This window comes from Natrix helvetica (assembly GCF_964273705.1).
Source record: "Natrix helvetica genome assembly, chromosome: 2".
In the NCBI taxonomy this organism is placed as follows: Eukaryota; Metazoa; Chordata; class Lepidosauria; order Squamata; family Natricidae; genus Natrix; species Natrix helvetica.
In genome coordinates, this window is record NC_138552.1 from 8,949,930 (window position 1) to 8,974,408 (window position 24,479).

At 43.2% G+C, this 24,479-nt stretch overlaps 1 protein-coding gene across 1 annotated transcript in view; it reads right to left on the minus strand.

Annotated features, from left to right (window-relative positions):
* LOXHD1 (lipoxygenase homology PLAT domains 1) overlaps positions 1-24,479 on the minus strand; it is a gene marked incomplete at its 5' end in the record, with an annotated part of 213,163 nt that overhangs the window by 69,259 nt on the left and 119,425 nt on the right. The window contains 6 exons of the mRNA XM_081940466.1: positions 6-168; positions 4,936-5,052; positions 13,485-13,666; positions 17,984-18,148; positions 20,221-20,349; positions 23,625-23,729. Of these exons, the coding sequence (XP_081796592.1) occupies positions 6-168; positions 4,936-5,052; positions 13,485-13,666; positions 17,984-18,148; positions 20,221-20,349; positions 23,625-23,729 (861 nt within the window). The remainder of the gene's footprint in view (positions 1-5; positions 169-4,935; positions 5,053-13,484; positions 13,667-17,983; positions 18,149-20,220; positions 20,350-23,624; positions 23,730-24,479) is intronic.

The following is a 24,479-nucleotide window of genomic DNA, read 5'->3' on the forward strand; positions in this document are numbered from 1 at the left end:
CTTACTTTCCAGTGAGTCGTCGATTTCTTCATCAATCTGCTTAAGAGTGCCATCTTTCATGAGTTTTTCAGTAAAAATTCTGGAGGGCACCAGTTCCTTCATAATTTCCCCGTCGTCTTCAGATTTTGCCAGCCATTTTTCACATGGAAATGTGGTTTTCTCAGAACCCTGAAATCACAATAATTAAAAAAAAAAGATTAAAAAAATATTTAGTCATGAAATCTTTGCAACCCTCAGGCTTCATTCGTTCCTAAGGTGGAAGGGCAGTGCGACAAAATATAACAGCAGGAATAAATTCTATTTATTTCTAAAATCCGCGAGGCCTTTTCTGTGGCGACACTAGCAGCTTGTGCTGAGGGAAACACTTGGCTAGCGCTCTGACCAAAAAGCACAAGGCAGAGTCCTGGTCCCGACAAAACCCCTTTTATTAAACCAGTGGTGGGTTTCAAAAATTTTTAGAACCTCTTCTGTAGGTGTGGCCTGCTTTGTGGGAGTGGCTTGTCAGGCATGTGACTAGGTGGGAGTGGCTTGCCGGCCATGTGACTGGGTGGGAGTGGCTTGCCAGCCATGTGACTAGGTGGGAGTGGCTTGCCGGCCATGTGACCGGGTGGGAGTGGCTTGCCGGCCATGTGTCTGGGTGGGCATGGCCAACTTGTAAACTGTGGTGAAATTCACTTAACAACGCTCTTGCTTAGCAACCAAAATATTGGCTCAGAAACTCTGGCATTGAAGTGTGCAAGTCTTAAAGCTGTAAAGTTACAAGACCCTTGCACCCCTAACCCTTTAGAAAAAAAAACCCAGGGGTGTTCAAACTTGACAGCTTTAAGACTTGTGGACTTCAACTCCCAGAATTCCTCCTCTCGCTCTTCATCTTGATGATGTGTGGATGGGCGGGGGGAGGGAGCTGGAACTGGTTCTAAACGGCACTGGAGATTTGTGGAACCTCTTCTATAGAAGAGGTTAGAACTGGCAGGAACTCACCCCTGTATTAAACGGATGTGAATTCCTCTCATTCACATTCAGCAAGGCCTGGTAAACAGTCTTTTAAAGGAGTATTTATGACCACAGACCTTATCTAGCTTGGAAAGCTGCCATGTAAATATTTTCCAAATGCGGTGCTTTGCAAGGAAAGACTGGGCACAGGGTCTCTTGAGATTCACGGACAGATCTTCACACTCTTTCATCCCTCCGCAGCAGACGGATGAAAGAGCCACGTGTGGCTCCAGGTTGCTGACCCCTGAATTAAACCATGGGACAACTTGCCTCCAGAAGTTGTGAATGCTCCAACACTGGAAGATTTTAAGAAGAGACTAGACAACAATTTGTCTGAAATGGTGTAGGAGAGCTTGTTCTCCTCTAGGAAATATTGGTGATTTCTTCGTGTCAGAATCCCCATGTTCTCGCTCCAGGTTTTCCCCTTCTTTATCTGCATAAAGCAGGATCTACTCCAATGCTCCAATATGCTTCTCTCTGCAGCCATATTCATTATGACAGAGGCCATGCAATTAGTGGGAGAGAGAAACGTGGCTTTAGCCCTCTCTAGTCGACGCGGTTTCTCCTGCCAGATGCTTTCAATTTAATCTGACCTCATCTCTACCCCCCCACACAGACACATTGACATGCCTGCTCACAATCTAATCAGGTAGCACCGTTTTCAGAGGCCTTGGCAGCCGAACCGGTGGTAATATCCTGTGGCGTGATTATGACACCATTGTGCAGCCTTGGGCCTCTCTCTCTCTCTCTCTCTCTCTCTCTCTCTTCCCCTTCCGTCGCATGCTTAAATCAGAGAGTTCAGACAGATTAGGCGTAGCTAATAGCAACATTCAGTTTCGTCCTGTTTAATGAGTTTTTTTTCAGTGAGAGAGTCCGGCAGGAGTGGCGCAGAAGAAATGCCGGCCAGCTAGTATCCATGAGCAGCTGTCCAGGGTCCTGAAATAAATCTGTCCACAAAGGGAAGACAGCAGCAGTTTCCAGATGTAGGACTCTTATTATTTCTAATCACGGGAGAGCAGAACAATAAGAGCTGGAAGGGACCTTGGAGGTCTTCTAGTCCAGCCCTCTGCTCAGGCAGGAGACCCTGTACAATTTCGAGGCAATCGGTTGTCCAATCTCTTCTTTAAAATCTCCAATGTTGGAGCACTCAAAACTTCTGAAGGCAAGCCGTTCCACTGACTAATTGTTCTCACTGTTCTCAATTCTCCTTAGTTCTAGTTTGGATCTCTCTCTGGTTAGTTTCCACCCATTGCTTCCTGTCCTGCCTTCAGGTACTTTGGAAAATAGGTTGACCCCGCTCTACCTGGCTCAATAGTAGTAACTGCAAGTGGCATCCTGGAGTCCATGGTGGACAATCACTTGGATATGAGCCTGCAGTAGCTGCAGCTGCCAAAAAAGCGAACACAGTTCTAGGCTGCATTAAGAGAGGGATAGAATCAAGATCACGTGAAGTGTTAATACCACTTTATAATGCCTTGGTAAGGCCACACTTGGAATTCTGCATTTAGTTCTTGTCGCCACAATGTAGAAAAGATGTGGAGACTCTAGAAAGAGTGCAGAGAAGAGCAACAAAGATGATTAGGGGACTGGAGGCTAAAACATATGAAGAACGGTTGCAGGAATTGGGTATGTCTAGTTTAATAGAAAGAAGGACTAGGGGAGACATGATAGGAGTCTTCTAATATCTCAGGGGCTGCCCCAAAGAAGAGGGAGTCAAGCTATTCTCCAAAGCACAAGCAGGCAGGACAAGAAGCAAAGGATGGAAATTAATCAAGGGGAGAACCAACCTAGAACTAAGGAGGAATTTCCTGATAGTGAGAACAATTCATCAGTGGAATGACTTGTTTCCAGTCAACGCTGGAGGTTTTTAAGAAGAGATTGGACAACCATTTGTCTGAAAGGGTCCTGCTTGAGCAGGGGATTGGACTAGAAGACCTTCAAGGTCCCTTCCAACTCTGTTATTCTGTTATTTTTTTGTGGCAGCCCCTGAGGTATTGAAAGACTGCTATTATGTCATCCCTGGTTCTTCTCTTCACTAGACTAGCCATGGCCAGTTCCTGCAACCGTTCTTCATATGTTTTGGCCTCCAGTCCCCTAATCCTCTTTGTTGCTCTTCTCTGCACTCTTTCCAGAGTCTTAAGGTCTTTTTTACATAAAGTGACAGTTATTCTTGGGGATAGCTGACTTCTGCATGTGGATAATGCAACTGCTGCTGCTAGTAAACTGAAGGCCCTAAGAAGCCAACTGTGCGTAATGCATGCCAACAAAATCTCATTTGTTCCAGGGAGGGAAGAGAGAGATGCTGTCACACTTATCTCAACCTCCCTTGATGGAGCTGCTGGCTCTCTTCCATTCATCGACAGCAGCTGATTTCTCAATCTACTGGAAGTTTATTGTGTGGCTCTGTCGAGGCAATGGAGTATCTGGAGCCCCAAAAGTGCCTGCAGGCAACCCCCTTCTGCCTACCTGACTTTTTTTAAAAAATTCACTTGTTCTTTCAAAAGTTCTTTTCAAAGAAAGAGAGGGGGGAGAGAGGGGGAAGAGAGAGAAAAGAAGAAAGAAAGAAAGAAAGAAAGAAAGAAAGAAAGAAAGAAAGAAAGAAAGAAAGAAAGAGGAGGGAGGGAGGGAGAGAAGGGAGAGAGAAAGACAGAAAGAAAGAATGAAAAGAGAGACAGGAAGAGAAGGAAGAAAGGAAGGAGAGGGAAGGAAGGAGAGAGGGAAAGGAAGGAAGAAAGGGAAGGAAGGAAGGAGGAGAGAAGGAAGGAAGGAAGGAAGGAAGGAAGGAAGGAAGGAAGGAAGGAAGGAAGGAAGAAGATAAAAGAAAGAAAGAAAGAAAGAAAGAAAGAAGGGATGGGGGAGGGAGAGAAGGAAGGAAGGAAAGGGAGGGAGGGAGAGAGGGAGAGAAGAAAAGATGAAGGAAAGGAAGGAAGGAAAAGAAAGAAGGAAGAAGATAAAAGAAAGAAAAGAAAGAAAGAAGAGGGGAAGGAGGGAGAGAGGAAGAGAAGGAAAAAATGAAGGGAAGGAAGAGAGAGAAAGAAGGAAGGAAGAAGATAAAAGAAAGAAAGAAAGAAGAGGGGAGGGAGGGAGAGAAGGAAGGAAGGGAAGGAGGGAGAGAGGAAGAGAAGGAAAAAATGAAAAGGAAGAGAGAGAAAGAAGGAAGGAAGAAGAAGATAAAAGAAAGAAAGGAGAAATAAATAAATAAAGAAAGAAAGAAAGAAAGAAAGAAGAGGGAAGGGAAGGAGAGAAGGAAGGAAAGGGAAGGAGGGAGAGAGGGAAAAAAATGAAGGAAAGGAAGGAAGAGAGAGAAAGAAAGAAGGAAGGAAGAGAAGGAGGGAGGGAGAGGGAAGGAAGGAAAGGGAGGGAGGGAGGGAGAAGGAAGAAGAAGAAGAAGAAGAAGAAGAAGAAGAAGAAGAAGAAGAAGAAGAAGAAGAAGAAGAAGAAGAAGAAGAAGAAGAAGAAGAAGAAGAAAGAAAGAAAGAAAGAAGAGGGAGGGAGAGAAGGAAGGAGTGGAAGGGAGGGAAGGGGAGAAAGAAGAAAGGAAGGAAAGGAAGAGAGAGAGAGAAGGAAGGAAGAAGAGGAAAGAAAGAAAGAAAGAAAGAAAGAAAGAAAGAAAGAAAGAAAGAAAGAAAGAAAGAAAGAAAGAAAGAACGAACAGGAAGGGAGTCTGTTGGAAAGCAAATCATCAAGTCACTAAGGAAACCATTCTGTGAATGTGCCCAAAACACATACAGTCAATATTTGAACAGTCACCAAATGAATGATTGTGAGTCGAGGCCTACTTGTACTGTGGCTTTATAAAGCCACTCTCTTGCACTCTTGGTGGGTCTGAAATTTGAATTGGTGACTGATTTATTTGAGTTGGTAATCGAAGAAACATTTGCTTTAAGCAAAGCAGGAAAGATATTTGGATGGAAATACTCATTACAAAAAACTCCTCCTTACCTTTCCATTTGGTAAAAGCCTCCGTATGTCTACCTGGTCAAGGTGCCAGCCTGAATTGATACCTGAGCCATCATGCCCAATGCGGATCTTTTCAAGGATGTTGCCAACGTCTTCTAGCTGAAGGGATTTAGGGAAAATGTGGTTATGGAATTACCTGAAAGGGTTTTCTTGAAGTCCAAAATACAATTCAATTTGTTCCTTTAATTCACATTTTATTTTATTTTATTTTTTGCCTAATGGGATAAAATGACGATAAATCATCCTGACGGCCCCTCAAAATGCAGCCATCTTGGATGGGTTTTTTTGTATTTCTATTTTGTGTGGCGTAACAGAATACAGCATGAATGCACAGCATTCACAAAAAACAGCACATAAAATGTTTAGGGTATAACAGTGGTGGGATTCATACATTTTTATTGGTTCTGTGGGTGTGGCTTGGTGGGCATGGCATGGCTTGGTGGGCGTGGCAGGGGAAGGATACTGTAAAATCTCCATTCCCTTCCCACTCCAGGGGAAAGTTACTGCAAAATCCCCATTTCCTCCCAATCAGCTGGGACTTGGGAGGTAGAGATGGGGGCAGGGGCAGTCAGAAGTGGTATTTACCGCGATCACTTCCGGTCATTGAAGGCGATGGACGTTGTTGTCTGCTGTTTGTCTCTCTGGTGGGCTCCTTTTAGGAGCACAGGGGGTCTCGGAGGGACCCCGGATTTGGCGGCAGCCGGCAGGGGTGTTTCCAGCCTCGCCCCAGGATCTGGGGAGCGGAGGGGGGGCATGGAACAGCATTTGGCTTTCTGCCCTTTCGCTGAATGGGCTCTGGGAGGAAGGAGTTAATTAAGGAGGAGCGGCTGGAATGCGGGTGTCGAGAGATCTGTCCTAATCTCCTTAATTATCGTTAACGGATAAGCAGCAGACTATTGTAAATTCGTGTTCAATCTATTTGAAGCTGGAAGATTAGAGGGGGGGTTCTTTCTCTTTACCTCCCTCAGAAAAAGTTGCATTTGAATTATCTCTCTCTATATCGGAATGGAGAAAGAATAAAGGCTGACTTGTCACCTGTATTAACTATGTGAGAAAGATTTATATCACAACTGAAAGGTGATTGCTGAGCTGTTTTCTTAAAGGAAAAAAAACTTTATGGAAATCTTTGTTCTTCTCCCTGTTAAAGGAGGAGCCAAGATGGCTCCCCTCCGTCTTCATTTTTGTACTTACAAATGAAGTCTGCCTTTTGAAACTACCTTTGAAAAAATCTCTGGCATTGTATTATTACCCCCTCTGAAGGACCCCTGGACCTCTCCTGTTATGTGGTCTTCCTGGATTTTGATTATTTGATTTTCCCCTTTCTGGTGTGCCTCCATGCCTTGGAACTGTGATGGAGAACTAACTTTTCACTTTTGGATTTGCCTGCCTCCTTGGATCGGCACAGCTGTGCACTCCACTGACGCCATTTCTTTTGTAAAAGATTTATACCATCTCTGAACTCAGATAAATGGGGCCCAAAAAAACACCAACGGGCAAGTCATTCTTGGCTCCCACTTCTGCCACCTCCAGCCCAAGTATGCATCAGATGAAAATTACTTCATTGTTACAACTAGAAGGGACTGGAAAGAGCTCAAAAGACTTATCTGTTACCCAAATGTTTCAGGAAATTATGAGGGGTCAAAATGAGTTGAAAAAAGAGGTGACAGACCTCAAAGAAAAACTCAGAGGTGTACAACACCATATAACAGAAAACAAACAAAGAATTAGTGTGTTGGAGGAGGGGGTGGCTGGGTTGGGGAAGGAGGTTAAGGCAGTCCAGAAGGGGAATTTAGAATTTGAAAATTTTATGGCAAAGATAGAACTTGAAAGAATGTCCTTTTTTCTCAGATTCCAGAACCTACCAGAGACAGAAAATGAAGATCTTAAGGATGTTATGAGTACAATTTTAGCAGAATATATTAATAGAGACAAAGAACAGTTGTGGTGGGATATGGATCTGGTTTACAGGATTAATTCAGCATATGCTAGAACACATAATGTTCCAAGGGAGGTACATGTTAAATTTCTTAGGAAGACCACGAGGGATGAGGTGCTAGGGACCCAAAGGGGGGGGGGGGACCACTAAAATATAAAGACAAAGAAATTACCATTCTTAAGCAAATTCCGAAAAAATAAGAGAAAAAAGGAGGAAGTACTCCTCCTTATCAAAGAAATTATATAATAAAGGAGTTTGGTTTAGATGGTTATTGCCAGAGGGAATGTTGATTTTTTGGGAGGGAAACAGAATTAGAATTAATACAGTGGGGGAGGCAGAAGCCTTCATTAAAAAACACAGTTCTCTCCTAGAGGACGAAAATATGGGAGGTAGTGAAAAAGGTAATAATGTACAAGATATGAAGGAGGGAGGGGCTGTGGCTCCATCTGGGGACAGGGGGGAGGGAGCAATATCGAAAAGGCTCAGGTCACAAAAATAAATGCATTTGAAATATTATTGTAATTGTTGATATACTAGAAAGTGACAAAAAAGAGATGATTGAACACATGGTTGATATAATGTAGAACAAGATTCTGTTTTTGCTTATCTTTTATATGTTGTCTTTAACATTGGGATTTTTTTTTGCTTCCCTCTTGTTATTGAGATTCTCCATCATCCAGGACATGGTTGGTCCAAAGGTGCTTTTTCAAGAGGCAACTGGTAGCAGAAATTTTGAGTAGCCCGGAGAACCGGCCTCTTGAAAAGTACCTTTGGGACTCTATTTCATATTTGTCTACTAGCAATAGGTAACAAACCAAACTTTGAGAGAAAGACAGAGAGAGACAGAGAGAAACAGAGACACAGAGATATACAGAGAGACAGAGACACACAAACATAGAGACAGAGACACACACAGAGAGAGAGAGAGAGACAGAGAGAGAGACAGAGTCAGAGAGACAGAGAAAGACAGAGAGAGAGAGAGAGACAGAGACAGACATATACACACAGAGACAGAGTCAGAGAGACAGAGAAAGACACAGAGAGAGACACAGAGAGACAGAGAAAGACATCTAGAACACAAATGCACCAGTGTTAATATATGTTAAAGGAAGGAGGGAGGAAGAGAAACAAGAAAGAAAGGAAGGGAGAGAAAGAAAGAAAGAAAGACAGACAGACAGAAGGAAGGGAGAGACAGTGAGAGAAAAAAGGAAGGAGAGGGAGAGAGGGAGAGAAGGAAGAAATTAAGGGAAGGAAGGAAGGGAGAGAGAGAAAAAAGGAAGGAAGAAAAAAGAAAGAAGGAAAGAAGGAAAAAAAGAGACAGGAAGGGGTCAGTTGGAAGGCAAAATCAATAAAACACCCTCTGCTAAAATAAGCTGGGAACAAAAAACTCAATTATCTGTGTGTCTACATTTTATAAGATCAGGGTGTTGTTGTTTTCTTTTTAAAAAGAGTTATATAAAACAGCAACGGCTTCTAAAAAAAATTTAGAGATGTCTTCAGATACAAACAGCACATCAGTGATTGTGAGATGGTGTTGCCAACTACCCTGCTGTAACAAATATGAGCATCAAAAACCCAAAAAACAGCATTTGGTCTGCAATTCTGTTCACATTCTCAGAAAAGATTGGAGGAAGCTGAAAATTACAGGACACCACAAAATGGTCATGAGTTCAGCTTCAAAAGTTGGCTTACTGGGGAACTGATACTTTGTGCCACATCCCTAAAACAAGTGATACATCCCCATAACATGCTTTAACAAATTTGCAGATGACACCAAGCTGGCAGGAATAGCCAACACTCCAGAAGATAGACTTAAGATACAGAAGGATCGTGACAAACTTGAACATTGGGCACTATCTAATACAATAAAATTCAATGGTGAAAAGAGTAAGGTTCTACATTTAGGCAAGAAAAACGAAATGCACAGGTACAGTATGGGTGGTACCTTGCTCAGCAGTAGTAACTGTGAAAGGGATCTTGGAGTCCTAGTGGACAACCATTTAAATATAAGCCAGCCGTGTGCAGCAGCTGTCAAAAAAGCCAACACAGTTCTAGGCTGCATCAACAGAGGGATAGAATCAAGATCACGTGAAGTGTTAATACCACTTTATAATGCCTTGATAAGGCCACACTTGGAATACTTCATCCAGTTTTGGTTTCCACAATGTACAAAAGATGTGGAGACTCTAGAAAGAGTGCAGAGAAGAGCAACAAAGAGGATTAGGGGACTGGAGACTAAAACATATGAAGAATGGTTGCAGGAACTGGGTATGTCTAGTTTAATGCAAAGAAGGACTAGGGGAGACATGATAGCAGTGTTCCAATATCTCAGGGGTTGCCCCAAAGAAGAGGGAGTCAAACTATTCTCCAAGGCACCTGAACAAGAAGCAATGGGTGGAAACTAATCAAGGAGAGAAGCAACTTTAGAACTGAGGAAAAAATTCCTGACAGTTAGAACAATTAACCAGTGGAACAACTTGCCTCCAGAAGTTGTGAATGCCCCAACACTGGAAGTCTTTAAGAAGATGTTGGATAGCCATCTGTCTGAAACGGTATAGGGTTTCCTGCCTAGGCAGGGGGTTGGACTAGAAGACCTGTTGGGGAAGAAAGGGTTAAGGAGGTCCAAAAGGGAAATTTAGAACTGGAAAATTTTATGGCCAAAATAGAATTGGAAAGAATGTCTTTCAGAACCTACCAGAGACAGAAAATGAAGCTCTTAAAGATATTATGAGCACAATTTTAGCAGAATACCTTAAGAGAAACAAAGAGCAGATCTGGGGGGATATGGACCTGGTCTATAGAATCAATTCAGCATATGCCAGAATTCATAATGTTCCAAGAGAGGTACATGTTAAATTTCTCAGGAAGGCCATGAGAGATGAGGTACTAGGGGCCCAAAGGGAGGGACCTTTAAAATACCAAGACAAAGAGATTGCCATTCTAAAGCAAATTCCAAAAAAGAGCAGAGAAAAAAGGAGGAAGTACGCTTCCTTATCAAACAAATTATATAATAGAGGAATTTGGTTCAGATGGTTAATGCCAGAAGGAATGTTGATTTTCTGGGAGGTAAGTCGAGTTAGAATTAAGACAGTGGACGAGGCAGAGGCCTTTATTAAAAAACATTTTCCCTCCCAGAGGACGAAGATAGCAGAGGTGGGGGGAAAAGCAGCAATGCACAAAATATGGAGGGGGGGCACGGCCCCACCCGGGAGCAGAGAGGAGGAGGCAATATCAAAAAGGCTCAGGTCACAAAACATCTGAAATATTATTGCAATTGTTGATATACTAGAAAGTGACAAAGAAAGAGTTGATTGAACATGTTGTTGATACAAAGTAAGAATTCTGTTTGTGCTATCCTTTACATGTTATTTTTAAAATTGTAAAAGTGTGAGATGGGGGGGGGGGATTTCTACTACCAACATGGAAGCTACTAAAATTTTCTATGTACCCTATTACCCTTTTCCCATAAATGTTTTTAAAACCAATAAAACTTTTTACAAAAAAAAGAAGAAGATGTTGGACAGCCATTTGTCTGGAACAGTATAGAGTTGATCACCATCTTTAAAGCGCTCCATGGCACAGGACCTAGCTACCTGCGGGATCGCATCCTGCCGCACACATCCCTGCGACCAATTCGCTCTCACAGGGAGGGACTCCTCCGGGTGCCGTCCACCAAGCAATGCCAACGGGCGGCGCCTAGGAGTAGAGCCTTCTCTGTGATGGGCCCAACCCTCTGGAATGACCTCCCCCCCGACATCAGAACTACCACCGACTTCCGCTCCTTCCGACAAAAACTAAAGACTCACCTGTTTTGATTAGCCGGCCTGGCCCACTCATAGTTTTATCTTACCTCCTGGCAGATATTTTAATTGGGGAATTTCATGGGTAATTATTTTAAATTCAATTTTTTGGGGTATTTTTAGGGGTTGTTTTTAAATACTGCTTTTAATGCTTTACTTGAAGGTACAGTTTTATATAGCCTCCTCCATTTATGTATTTATGTATTTATTTATAAGCATCCTATTGGTGTTTTAGCCTGACTGTACACCGCCCCGAGTCCCTTTTGGGAGAGGGGGCGGTCTAGAAATACGAAATAAAGTAAAGTAAAAAAGTTTCCTGCCTAGGCAGGGGGTTGGACTAGAAGACCTCCAAGGTCCCTTCCAACTCTGCTATTGTATTGTATTGTATTGTATTATGCTCTGAAAATTCCAAATATGATCCCCGCCCCCAAAAAGAAGATCCCTGTTTTACACCATGTACAATTTTATAATAATACCCTTCTTAACCTGATTTCTTTCTATGCTTAAGATCACCCCCAAAATGCTTTTCTTTTCAAGGCAACTGGTTTTTCTTTAACACGTCTCGCTTCTGATCCAAGAAGCTTCTTTGGTTCTAACTAACTGGTGGGGAATCAGAAGAAGTTTCTTGGAGGAGAAGGAAACAGCTTAAAGAAAAATCAGGAAATCCAGTTGCCTTTAAAATACATTTTAATTTATTTTAATTTTAAAATAAAAGCACTTGGGGACAACCATGAATGACAACCTCTATGGATATTATGCTCAAGATAATCAAACATTGCCAGAAAGGATTATGTCCATGATTAGTAATTTGGGATGTCTAGTCTAGTGAAAAGAAGGACTAGAGATGACATGATAGCAGTCTTCCAATATTTGAGGGACTGCCAAAAAGAAGAGGGAAATAATTATTCAGTGGAACAGTTTGACTCCAGAAGTTGTGGGTGCTTCATCGCTGGAGGTTTTTCAGAAAAGATTGGAAACCTATTTGTCTGAAATGGTATAGGGCAGTAATGGTGAACCTTTTGGCACCGAGTGCCCAAACTGGAAAGTGTGTGCATGCGCATGCACACTGGAGTACTGGAAATCTGAAGATCAGCTGGCCGGTGCGCATGACTGTTTTTTGGCTATTTTAGGGCATTTGGGGGGTGTTTTCAGACTGTTTTCAAGCCGATTCTCAGCCATTTTGGGGGCAAAACCAGCCCAAAAAACAACCTGAAAGTATCCCGAAAAACGGCTTAAAAACAGCACGGAAAATGGCCCCGAAAATGGATGTGTGCAAGGAAACCAGAAGAACATCTGGGGACTGAGTGCGTGCCCGCAGAGAGAGCTCTGCATGCTACCTCTGGCATGTGTGCCATAGATTCACCATCACGGGTATAGGGTCTCCTACTTGAGCAGGGGATTGGACTAGAAGACCTCCAAGATCCCTTCCAGCTATTCTATTCTATTCCATTCTATTCCATTCAACTGCATGTTTTCTATTCTATTCTGTTCTATTCCATTCCATTCCATTCCACTCAACTCCATGTTTTCTATTCTATTCTATTCTATTCCATTCTATTCTATTCCACTCAACTCCATGTTTTCTATTCTATTCTGTTCTATTCCATTCCACTCAACTCCATGTTTTCTATTCTATTCTGTTCTATTCCATTCCATTCCACTCAACTCCATGTTTTCTATTCTATTCTATTCTATTCCACTCAACTCCATGTTTTCTATTCTATTCTATTCCATTCTATTCTATTCCACTCAACTCCATGTTTTCTATTCTATTCTATTCTACTCTACTCTACTCTACTCTACTCTACTCTCTTCTGTTCTGTTCTGTTCCATTCCATTCCACTCAACTCCATGTTTTCTATTCTATTCTATTCCATTCCATTCCACTCAACTCCATGTTTTCTATTCTATTCTATTCTGTGATGGGATCCTACCAGTTTAGCAACCGGATCGTTGCTGTTTCCCCCAAACAGGTCCGAACTGGTAGAATCCCACCCCTGATTCTATTCTAATTCTCCAAAGCACCTGAAGGCAAGACAAGAAACAATGGATGGAAACTAATCAAGGAGAGAAGCAATCTAGAACTTTCCTTAACACTGAGAACAATTAACCAGTGGAACATCTTGCCTCCAGAAGTTGTACATGCTCCAACACTGGAAGTCTTTAAGAAGAGATTGGACAGCCGCTTCCCTGGAATGGTGTAGGCCAGGGTTTCCTGCTTGAATAGGGGGTTGGATTAGAAACCTACAAGGTCCCTTCCAACTCTGTTGTTCTGCTCTGCTCTGTTGTTCTGTTCTGTTCTGTTCTGTTCTGCTCTGCTCTGTTCTGTTCTCTTCTGTTCTGCTCTGTGGCTCTGCTCTTCTGTTCTGTTTTGTTCTGTTCTGACCAGTTCTTGCAATCTAGCTCCTTCTGCTTCTTCTTTAAACCCTGCCATACGGTTCCCAACTTGCTGGGAGTATCCAGAGCAGTGGTGGGTTCTGGATCCCGTCGCAACCGGTACGCTGCGACTGGGCTGGACATCAACCACAGGCATGGGCGCTGCGCACGCATACACACCCACCGCCCTGCGACACTTCAGCTGCTCGGCGGAGTGTCACGCAGGTGCCGTATGCTGCAGGCGTGTGCGCAAATGGCCCGCTACCTTAAAAAGAGGTAAGGAATGAGGGCGGGTGGGCAGGCCCAACAGAAACACTGTTCTGGTACAGTGGCAGCTGCTCCCGGCTGCCATTGGTAAGCCCGTACCGGGAGGTACCGCCCAGAACCCACCACTGATCCAGAACACATTTCCCCCTTACCTCCACAATGAATTGATTGATAGAATTCCTCTTGAAGAAGAGCCTTTGTTCCCTCTTGTTTTGGCACAGGGATTTCTGTTGCGTGCAAATGCCGTCCGCCCCGTACAGAACGATAAAGACGTCAGCGTCGGTACCTGCTCCAAAAACATCACTGGTGTAGACAGTAATTTCGTAGGGAACAACTGGCCAGAGGAGAACAAAACAAAACGGACGACGTAAGAGGGATAGGATCACTTTTCTTCCAACCAACCTCACACCTATCGTCAATCAAGTGCATTTTATCAGGGCAGAGAATCCTGATTCAGTTATGACGAGCTCTTATCTGTGAACACAAATTGCCGAGTTTGGGATGGATCCTTGCGACTGGTAGGAATCTGCATCAATTAGTAAGTAATCAACATCTGGCCCGCTGCTTCCTGCTTTTCTGATACCCATAGTCCTCGATTTACAACCACAAATGGAGCCCAACATTTCTCTTGTCAAGTGAGACAGTTGTTAAGTGAGTTTTCCCCATTTTGCAACCTTTCTTGCCAGAGTTGTTAAGTGTATCTCTGCAGTCTGCCTTGATTACTGAGTTGTTCTTTTCTTCTGGCAGCTCTGCGCATGCGCACACTGGGAACAGGCTCCAGCTGTTCCTCTGCCTCACTGCTGTCTAGCTCCATAGGCACCTGATCAGAAGAGGGTTGCCAATTTTGTTACTACCGGTTCGGGCATGCTCCCGCGCATGCGCAGAAGTGTCTGGGCAGGTGGGCGGAGCCTCCCACTGCTGGTACTACCAGTCCAGCCGATCAGGGCTGATCCGGCAGCAGCCCACCTCTGCACCTCATCACTGCCAGACAGCCTCAGCCCCATCTCTGCCTCCGACGCAGAGCCCACATCCGAGCCTTCCCCAGCCTCCATGACTGGCCCATTTTTAAACGGAGACTGGACAACAATTTGTCTGAAATGGTATAGGCAGTGGTGGGATTCAAATAATTTAACAACTGGTCCTCTGCCCTAATGACCAGCTGGGTAGGCGGGGCTTGGTGGTCATGTGACTGGGTGGGCGTGGCCAACTCAACATCACTAACGTCGATGGGCGCTTCGCCTTAGCTGTTACAATGTAGCAAGGGTTAACCGGAGAGGCAGTTTCTGAAAGCAGGGCAATAAAGATGAGGCTAGAAACAAGGAGTTATTATCTAGCCTTTAGGTAAGAATGTTTAGACCGATAGATGATCAGAGTAAATAGTATATGGGATGTTTGGAATTGTTAGAGTGGTATACAGCGGAAGTCAGGGGGGTGGGTTTGTGTGGGAGGTGGGGGAGGGTTAGGGTGGAGGGTGGGGCAATATATATGTATGAATAAATTAGAAGATGGGACTAATGAAACATTGTTAGGCTAGGAGAAATTTATATTAAGAGTTATAGATGCTAAATTAGCTTAGAAAATGATCAATGTGTTATTATTAATTTAAGAGTAATTTATATAGTTTTTGTTGGGAGGAGAGGGGTTATGAGTAATCTATTTTAAGATGGGGGGAGGGGAGGGGGTAAAGTGTTTGGTATAATATTTGAATGTGAATTTTTGCGGGGGGGTTGGGGGGGTATAGCATTTGTATGAGATTTATATCGTGTGGAGGGGGGGGTGAAAAGGGGAAAAATTTGTTTGTACAAAACTCTTTTAATAAAAAAAAAAAAAAGAAACAACACCAGAATGTTTCCTTCCTGCCTTCCTTACAGGATTAGCCCTGTAAAGTGGGGGGGGGGGGGAACAAAAGGAGATTTCTTCCAACCACCGGTTCTCTGAACTGCTTAGAAAGTTAACAACCGGTTCTCCCGAATAGGTGTGAATTGGCTGAATCCCACCACTGGGGTATAGGGTCTCCTGCTTGAGCAGAGGGTTAGACTAGAAGACCTCCAAGGTCCCTTCCAACTCTATTATTCAGTTATTCTGTTATGTTTAGATGACAGATATTATTCAAAGGAAAGAGAAACCACATCACACTTGTTATACAACAAAAGGAAGGGTGCAACTGTGGTTTTCAGTAGCAGAACAGAATTTTAATATTTCATCCAAGGTGTAAAAATCTTCACTTTCTTTTGCTTCAGCCTGTAACAATTAAACAATCACGTTCCCAGTACAGTTATTTAATTGGGGACGTGTTATCACATCTTAAGCCCTTTCCAGGCTTGCTAACAAGTAAGCTTTCTGAAATGTTAGCAGATCATTAGATTTTTTTTTCTTCCCCTTGCAAACTAAGTAAATAACCTGTAAGGGTAATGATGGGGAAATGAGATTATGGTTAGAGGCACAATTTGTTTAAGTGGAGCAATTATATGGGCCACACTTGGGTTGAAGATTTGCCTTGTCAAATCAATGATGACAATTTTTAATATTTACTCAGAAGCTTGGAAGAAAAGCATGAGATGTCAAATGGACCCAAGCACTTTGCACATTAAAAAAAGGGGGCAATACAAGCATCTGCCAATATGGAAAAGAGGGGGGAAAGGGGAAAACAGAAAAGAAAATATTAAATATATAAGTATATATCCAAAAGCGAGATATAAAGGAGAGGAAAATATAGTTAGGATAGATCAGCGAAGGTAAGGGAATAAGAAATGATATCAAATTATATTTGGGTTTGCGGAAATACCATCCCAAGGAAACATAAACTGAGATCTGAAAGAGACATCTACAATAACAGAAAAGAAAGAGAGAGAGGAGGAGAGAATGAAAGGAAGATGGGGGAAAGAAGAAAAGGGTAAGGAGAGGAGGATGGAAGGGAGAGGAAGAGGGTAGGAAGGGGAAGAGGAAGAATGGGAGTAGGAGAAAGGGAAGAGAAGGGAAGAAGGAAAGGTGAAGGAGAGGAGGAAGGAAGGAAGTAGAGAATGGAGGGAGGGAGAAAAGAAAGGGAAAATAAGGTGGTGTTACAAAAGGAAGAAAGGATGGTAAATAAAGCATCCCAAACTGTATATAATAACATTAAATGGAATAATAAATGTATGACAAATGTAAATAAGAATGACAATTATGTGAATGTATACTTAAAATGGTATGTAAGAGAACAAAAAATAAAAAATAAAAAATTCTGGAGGAAGCATCTGACAATATGTTTTCTCCTCTAAAAAAATTATCTAAAGCAAGTCTCAAGATTGACATCCCAGGCACCTAAATGTACAGCTAGTCCTTGACTTACAACAGTTCATTTAGTGACTGTTCAAAGTTACAACAGCACTGAAAAAAGTGACTTATAACCATTTTTCACACTTATGACCGTTGTAGCATCCCCATGCTCATGTGATCAAAATTCAGAGGCTAGGCAACTGACTCACATTTATGACCGTTGCAGTGTCTCCAGGATCATGTGATCCTCCTTTGTGACCTTCGGATAAGCAAAGTCAATGGGGAAGCCAGATTCACTTAACAACCGTGTGGCTAGCTTAACAACATGCAGTGATTCGCTTAGCAACTGTGGCAAGAAATGTCACAAAAAGGGGCAAAACTCAAATGGCTTTGTTGCCTAGCCACCAAAATTTGGCCTCAATTGTGGTTGCAAGTCAAGGATTAAAAGTAGTCCTCAGTGTACGGCCACAACTGAGACCCAAATTTTGGTTGAAAAGTAAGACATTTGTTAAGTGAATTTTGCCCCATTTTATGACCTTGCTTGCCACAGTGGTTACCGTATTTTTCAGACTATAAGACGGTTTTGAAGAGGCAAATTAAAAAAAAAGTTTTTGCACTCTGCAGACCTCCCCAAAACGGCCCGTTTTTCACGAAAACGGCCCCTTTTTTTTAAAAAAAGGGCATGAATAGCCTTTAGGAGGCTTGTAGAGTGCTCCTGGGGGGTGGCCCACCCGGGTGCCCCCCCAAATGAGCAAAAAATGGTCCATTTTTCGTGAAAACAGGCCCGTTTTTTGTCAAAAAAGGGGGCATACATAGCCTTTAGGAGGCTTATAGAGTGCTCCTGGGGGCGGGCAAAATGGAACAAAAAACGGCCCATTTTTCACTCATTTCTGCCCTCTCCAGCCCCCAGGAGCACTCAGGAAGCCTCCTAAAGGCTCTGCACGGCCATTTTGGTGAAGGGGGCGGGGTTTCGGGAGGCAAAAAAATGCTTTATTCAGTGTATAAGACGCACCCAGATTTTCATTCTCTTTTTTGAGGGAAAAAGGTGCGTCTTATACTCCGAAAAATACAGTAAGTGAATCACTGCAGCGGTTAAGTGAATCATTTGGTCATTAAGGGAATCTGGCTTTCCGCATTGACTTTGCTTGTCTGAAGGTCACAAAAGGGGATCAGATAGCCTCGGGACACTGCAACCATCATCAATACGAGTCAGCTGCCCAACGTCTGAATTTTGAGGCTGCTGCAGGGGGTCATAAGTGTGAAAAACATCGTCACTTTTTCCAGTGCCGTTGTAACTTCGAATGGCCACTAAATGAACTGTTGTAAGTCGAGGACTACCCATAACTTGTATTTTTTTCAGACCTAATGCAGGTTGATCTTCTGCCATGCTACTCACATGGAATGTAAGTCATGGTTTGCAGTTCCGCAGGAAACAAGACCCTCTCGATTGCTCCGTCATCTTCAGATTTATCCAGCCAACGACCACAAGGAAACTTCAGGCAAAGTCCGAGGCACGAAGCGTCCACCTCAACCCAGTCTAAAAACCACCCTTCCGAATGACCTGCAGAGAAGAACAGAATAACAGAGCTGGAAGGGACCTTGGAGGTCTTCTAGTCCACCCCCCTGCTTTTTTTTTTGCAGCAGATTTTTTGTTCTTTTTCCTTCCATAACATCTTACAATCATCACATTGTTACGTCATCATACCTGTACATATCAATCTTATTTCGCTTCTATATTTATATACATTTTATCTACAGTTCTATACATTTCTCTATTGTTTCTTGTCTGAATTAATTTATTTATTCCTCTTTTGCAACCATTTGTGCCAATTATCCCATATTTCATAATATTCAGACTCTTCTTTGTCTTTTAATTTTTGTGTTAACTTGTCCATTTCTGCACAATCCAAAATGTTCTGAATCACTAATTCATCTGGGGGAAGTATTACTTTGTTCCCAACATTGGGCAAACGTTATTCTAGCTGTAGTCAGAAGATGTTGTAGTATGTATTTAATTTAATTTTCATATTTCCCCTTGGTTATTCCCAGCAGAAAGAGTTTGGGTTTGTATGCTATTTGTTCCTCTGTAATTTGTTGTACCCACTTCAAAATTTTCATCCAATATTTTTGAGTTTCCGGGCAGATCCATCATATATGATAGAAAGTCCCTTGTGTTGTTGTTTTTTTTGCACTTCCAGCAAGTTGGATTCGTGTTCGGGTACATTTTGGGCAATCTCATTGGTGGTAAATGCCAACGATAGTCCAACCCCCTGCTTACTTACCTACTTAGGAGACACCTACACCAGGGGTGTCAAACTCAAGGCCCGGGGGGGCGGATCTGGCCCATGGGGTGTTTAGATCTGGCCCGCGGGGCCACTCTGGAAATAGCAAACAACCGGCCCGCAGTGCCTCTGCCAGCGAAAACGGAGCTCAGGAAGGCTGCATATGACTCTCGCGAGCTCCGTTTTCGCTGGCAGAAGGTTGTGTTGTGGCCCAGCAGCGCCCGGCTGAGCTGTTGGTGGACTCTGACAGCTCAGACCATTATGGGACTGCTCTGGAGGATGAGGAAGACTCTGGAGGGTGTTTGGAGTCAGAGCAGGGACTAGAGAGGCCTGTTGGCCACTAGGTGGCATCGGAGTCAGGGAGCAGTGAAGAGGAACAGAGGGAGGTTGTCCCTGATATGCGTATGCGTAGAGCTGAGAAAAGAAAGGAACAGCTGTGGAGAAGACGTCATAGAAGGAAGTAGGGACAGCTGGCTAAGATTGTGGCCCCTCCCAAAGAGTTTATAGGTGGAGCGACGGGAGGGGACTCTTTGCAGGAAACAACAGTCCATTTTACTAGCCGTTGAGAAAGCATTCCATAAGTTTAATCTTGGTTTCTTGAAGATAGCTTTCTAGGCTCCTAGCCAAGAGGTGGCTTTATCTATGTCAGTGATGGCGAACCTTTTTTGGCTCGCGTGCCATAAGTGGGGGGAGTGCAGGGGAGTCATTTGCAGGCGTGCCACACCCATAATGCAATTTGTGACACCCCCCAGTGCACATGCGCACACTACAGGCACGACCCCCCCATTTTTGCATGCTTTTTTAGCCCTCCCCAGGCTCCAGAGGCTTTATAGGAGCATGGGGAAGGCGAAACAGCATCCCCCCCCCCGGAAGCCCTCCGGAGGCTTCAGGGACCTTCGGGAAGCTTCCCTGAAGCCTCCGAAGCAATCAAAATGACTCTCCGAGCAAACTTCCGGTTTGCCCATAGGGCCGTTTTTTGCGCTCTGGAGGCTTCAGGGAAGCTCATGAAGCCTCCAGAAGGTCTCCAGGGGGGCAGGGGAGGCTCTTTTCGTGCCCCCCGGGTCCTATAAAGCCTCTGGAGCCTGGGGAGGAAGAAAAATGGCTTTAAAAAAGGGTGAACCCAGCCGGCCAGCTGACAGGGCAACACCTCGTGTGCCCTGACAAATGGCTACGCGTGCCATAGGTTCGCCATCACTGCTCTATAGCTTCCAGGTTTAACCTTTAGGCTTGGGGGAAGGAACGTTTTTAAACCCAGTTAAACCTTTAGCTTCCCAAAGGAGATAAATAGAGGTATGGATATTATGGAATCATCCCATCCTACAATTCTCCAAGGAATTTCATGCCATCCTACCTGTATTATCATGGCCAATCTTTATCTTCTTCAGATCTCCAAGGTCCACACATTCCACCGTGAAGACATCAACTTTATCTCGCTCAAATTTGTTCCGGTTAGTCTTAGAAGCCTTCAAGTAGATTGTCCCTGTTTTGGTTTTAATCACAAACTCCCATGGTTACAAATGAAAATAACTTGGATGGTGCCAGCAGTGACTGCAGAAGTCCAACATTTTATATGCTGTCCAACACCCAGCAATTTCAGGTGAGATAAATTATTTTCCCCTACTTTAAAGGTTGCACCTGTTTAGGACACAATTTGGATCAAATGCACATTGCATATTTCCCCATCATTTTCAATCTTAAGACAGTCATAAAATCCATCAAGAGATTGGTTTTAGGTTTCCCAGATTTTGTACATTTGCTGTAAAAATCAAGAGTGAAATAGCAGGAGGGAACTCCTTCTGGTTATTAACGAGGCTGAACATAAATTACTCTGCTCTTAATAATAATAGCAATAGCACTTAAACTTATATACTGCTTCACAGTGATTTACAGTCCTCTCTAAGCAGTTTTCAGAGTCAGCATCTTGCCCCCAACAATCTGGGTCCCCATTTTACCCACCTCGGAAGGATGGAAGGCTGAATCAATCTTGAATCTGGTGAGAATCAAACTGCTGGCAGTGGGCAGAGTCAGCCTGCAATACTCCATTCTAACCACTGCACCAGAGATAGATAGATAGATAGATAGATAGATAGATAGATAGATAGATAGATAGATAGATAGATAGATAGATGATAGATAGATAGATAGATAGATAGATAGATAGATAGATAGATAGATAGATAGATAGATAGATGATGGATGGATGGATAAAGAGAAAGAATATAGACAGATAGAGAAACAGAAAGACAATGATAGATAGATATTGTAGATAGACAGAAGATAGAAATAGAGACAGATGATAGCTTAAACTTATATACTGCTTCACAGTGCTTTACAGCCCTCTCTAAGCGGTTTACAGAGTCAGCCTCTTGCCCCCAACAATCTGGGTCCTCATTTTACCCACCTTGGAAGGACGGAAGGCTGAGTCAACCTTGAGCCGGTGAGATTCGAACTGCCAAATTGCAGGCAGCCGGCAGTCAGCAGAAGTAGCCTGCAGAAATGCACTCTAACCACTGCACCACCATGGCTCAATAAGCTGGAAAGAAATAGCCCCAGGGAGAACCCACCCTCACCCACCCACCCCCAAAAAAGGTCTGGACATGCCCCCCAAAATATTTATTTTAGATGTAAAGGGAAAAAAAATATTTGATTCAGCTATACAGATAATCCTAGACTTATTTTTTTTGAAAAATGTTCTTTATTTTTCCTTTCAAATTCATTCTTAAATATACATTCTTATAATTGCTGTTTAACATTTGTAAATTCATATCATTTTTCCACCTCTATATTCACATTTTCATACTTTCTTATTTCCCCTCCCCATGATTTAATAATGTGTCGTCTGAGTTATTTGTTTTGTGCTTTGTTCCCTTCTTTTTCTATTTGTATCTTTTTTCAAGCCAATCATAAAATCGCCCTGATGTCCTTAAGTGCACTGATTCCTCATTGTCCTTTATTCTCAATGTCAACTTATTCATTTCTGCACAATCTAATATCTTCTTTATTATCTCTCCTTCTAATGGGATTTTGTCTGCTGTCCAATTTTGTGCAAATACAATTCTAGCTGCTGTTATTATTTGTACAATCAGATATGAGTCTTCTTTAGTATATTTATCTGGTAGAATATCCAATAAGAATATCTCTGGCTTAAATTTTATGGGTTGATATATCATTTTCTCTAACTATGATTGTATTTTAACCCAGTAGCTTTTTGCGTCTCTACATGTCCACCACATATGATAATATGTTCCTGGTAATTGGTGACATTTCCAACATTTAGCTGATTTATCCTTAAACATTTTTGCTAATCTTTCCGGTGTCATAGTCCTGGACTTATGACCACAATTGAGACCTCAACATTTCTGTTCCTAAGTGAGACAGCTGTTAAGTGAATTTTGCCCTATTTTGCAACTCTTCTTGCCATGGTTGCTAAGTGAGTCACTGCAGTTGTTAGTAACACAATTGACTGTGCTTGTCAGAAAGTCGCAAAAGGGGATCACATGACCCCGGGACACTGCAACGATCATAAATATGAAGCAGTTGCCAATTGGAAGGATTTTGATTGCGCGATGCTGCAATTTTGATGCAGGGATGCTGCAAAGGTTGTGTGAAAAATGTCACTTTTTTCACTGCTGTTGTATCTTTGTCACTAAAGCAATGGTTGTAAGTCAAGGACTACTTGCATTGATGAGCAAACAAACGTGTGAAGATAAAAACACTTGCAGAAGGAGCCAATCAAAGTACGGAGCCAGTTTGTCCTGCATCCTGGGCTACTCATTAAACCAGTGACGTGCAGTCAGGTGAGGCAAGTGAGGCACAGCCTCACCACTCTCATCATGAAAAAAAAAGTAAAAGGAAAAAGCTGAGCTAGTTGCTGCCTCACCGTGGATGACTCTGCTTAACCTCACTGGTGCTCTCCCTCCCCAAGTGTAGTGACTTCCTCCCCAGGCCCCCATTCATTTCTCTCTCTCACACACACAGCTGGATAAAACTATATAAAAATCTAGCCCAGCTTCACTGATTACAAGTGGCTCCACCTGCAATCAAACTACACTTGGGGAGGGAGAGCACAAGCGAGCACTGAGGAGACCACAGGAGGAGGCAGGAAGCCAGGCAAAGAGCCATGCTGTAGTACACACACTTCCCCCCAGCCTCTTTCTTTTGGAAGGCTCAGCTTCTCTGCCTCTCCTCTCACCCCAGCCTGCCAGCAGGAGGTGGTGGGTGGGCTTTATTGTGTTCCAGGCATTTCCCACCCAGACAGCAAGCTGCATTTGCAATGGTGGAGGTGTTTGGGAAAGGCAGCAGGGGAATGGGGGGGGGGATGGCAGAGGAGCTGCTTTCAAGCCACTGGAAAAGATATCCAATCCAACTTTTGTGTGTGTGGGGGTTTGTTTGAGAGTGAGTGAGAGAGGGAAGGGGTAGGAGAGATAGTCCAATCCAACTTCTGTGTGTGTGTGTGTGTGTGTGTGTGTGTGTTTGAGAAAGGGGGAGGAAGGGAGAGAGGGAGGAAGGAGGGAAGGAGAAGAAAAAGAAAAAGAAAGAAGGAGCAAAGGAGAAAAACAAATGCTGTCGCTTTAAATTGGAACTGAGCATGCCTGGCTGTGGAATTCTGGGAGTTGAAGTCCACAAGTCTAAAAATATTTGAAACCCAGCACTGTGTCAGTGCCTCACCAGTCATAAACCTCACCGCACGTCACTGCATTAAACTATTGGCCAACATCCACCTGAATGATTTGCATAGGTGAGTTTGGCTCCTACCTGTGTCATCTTTGGATCCGTAAAGGATGATAAAGACATTGGAGTCCGTCCCGGCATTTTTCTTGTCTCCTGTTTTCACTCTTACCGTGAATGTCGTTGAATTAGCTGTTAAAAGAAGAATCTCTGTTTGGGAAGGGGGCATTTCTGAGAATTTCATTTCCCCTTTTGTTCCACGTTTACAATTTTGCTTTGAATGAAACAAGAAACGTTTCATAAAAGTGAGCGGAACGCCAGAACTAATAACCTCTTCATTAGCGTGAACTAACTGTCACTGAACAATGCAACAAGGGAGAGGTTCAAATTTTAATAACCCCCTTTTAGAAGAGGGGAAAGGTGATCCAAACTATGAAAATGGGGAAAAAGAGAAAAGAAAAACCTGGGAATAGAAATAAATAGAAATAGAAACAGAGTAGAGTAGAGTAGAGTAGAGTAGAGTAGAGTAGAGTAGAGTAGAGTAGAGTAGAGTAGAATAAACAGAGTTGGAAGGGACCTTGGAGGTCTTCTAGTCCTGCTTAGGCAGGAAACCCTATATCATTTCAGCTAACTCTTCTTAAAACTGCTCCTGGGGAGCCCTCTGAATCTTTAATGTGTATAGAACCTGTAACATTACACTTGTTATTTAAGTTACCTATTAGTCCACACCTTGAAGACTTATAGCTTCCTGCACCGTGGGTCCTTGGTGCTCTCTGAGCTTGGTGGTTTTCTGGCAGACATTTCATTGCCAAAGTAAGCAACATCATCAGTGCTAGAAGGGAGAAGGGTTTGCAAAGGAGGAGGAGGAGGAGAGGAGAAGGAGGAAGAGGAAGAGCAGGACTGTGGGGTCCTTGGTTCTCTCTGAGCTTGGTGGTTTTCTGG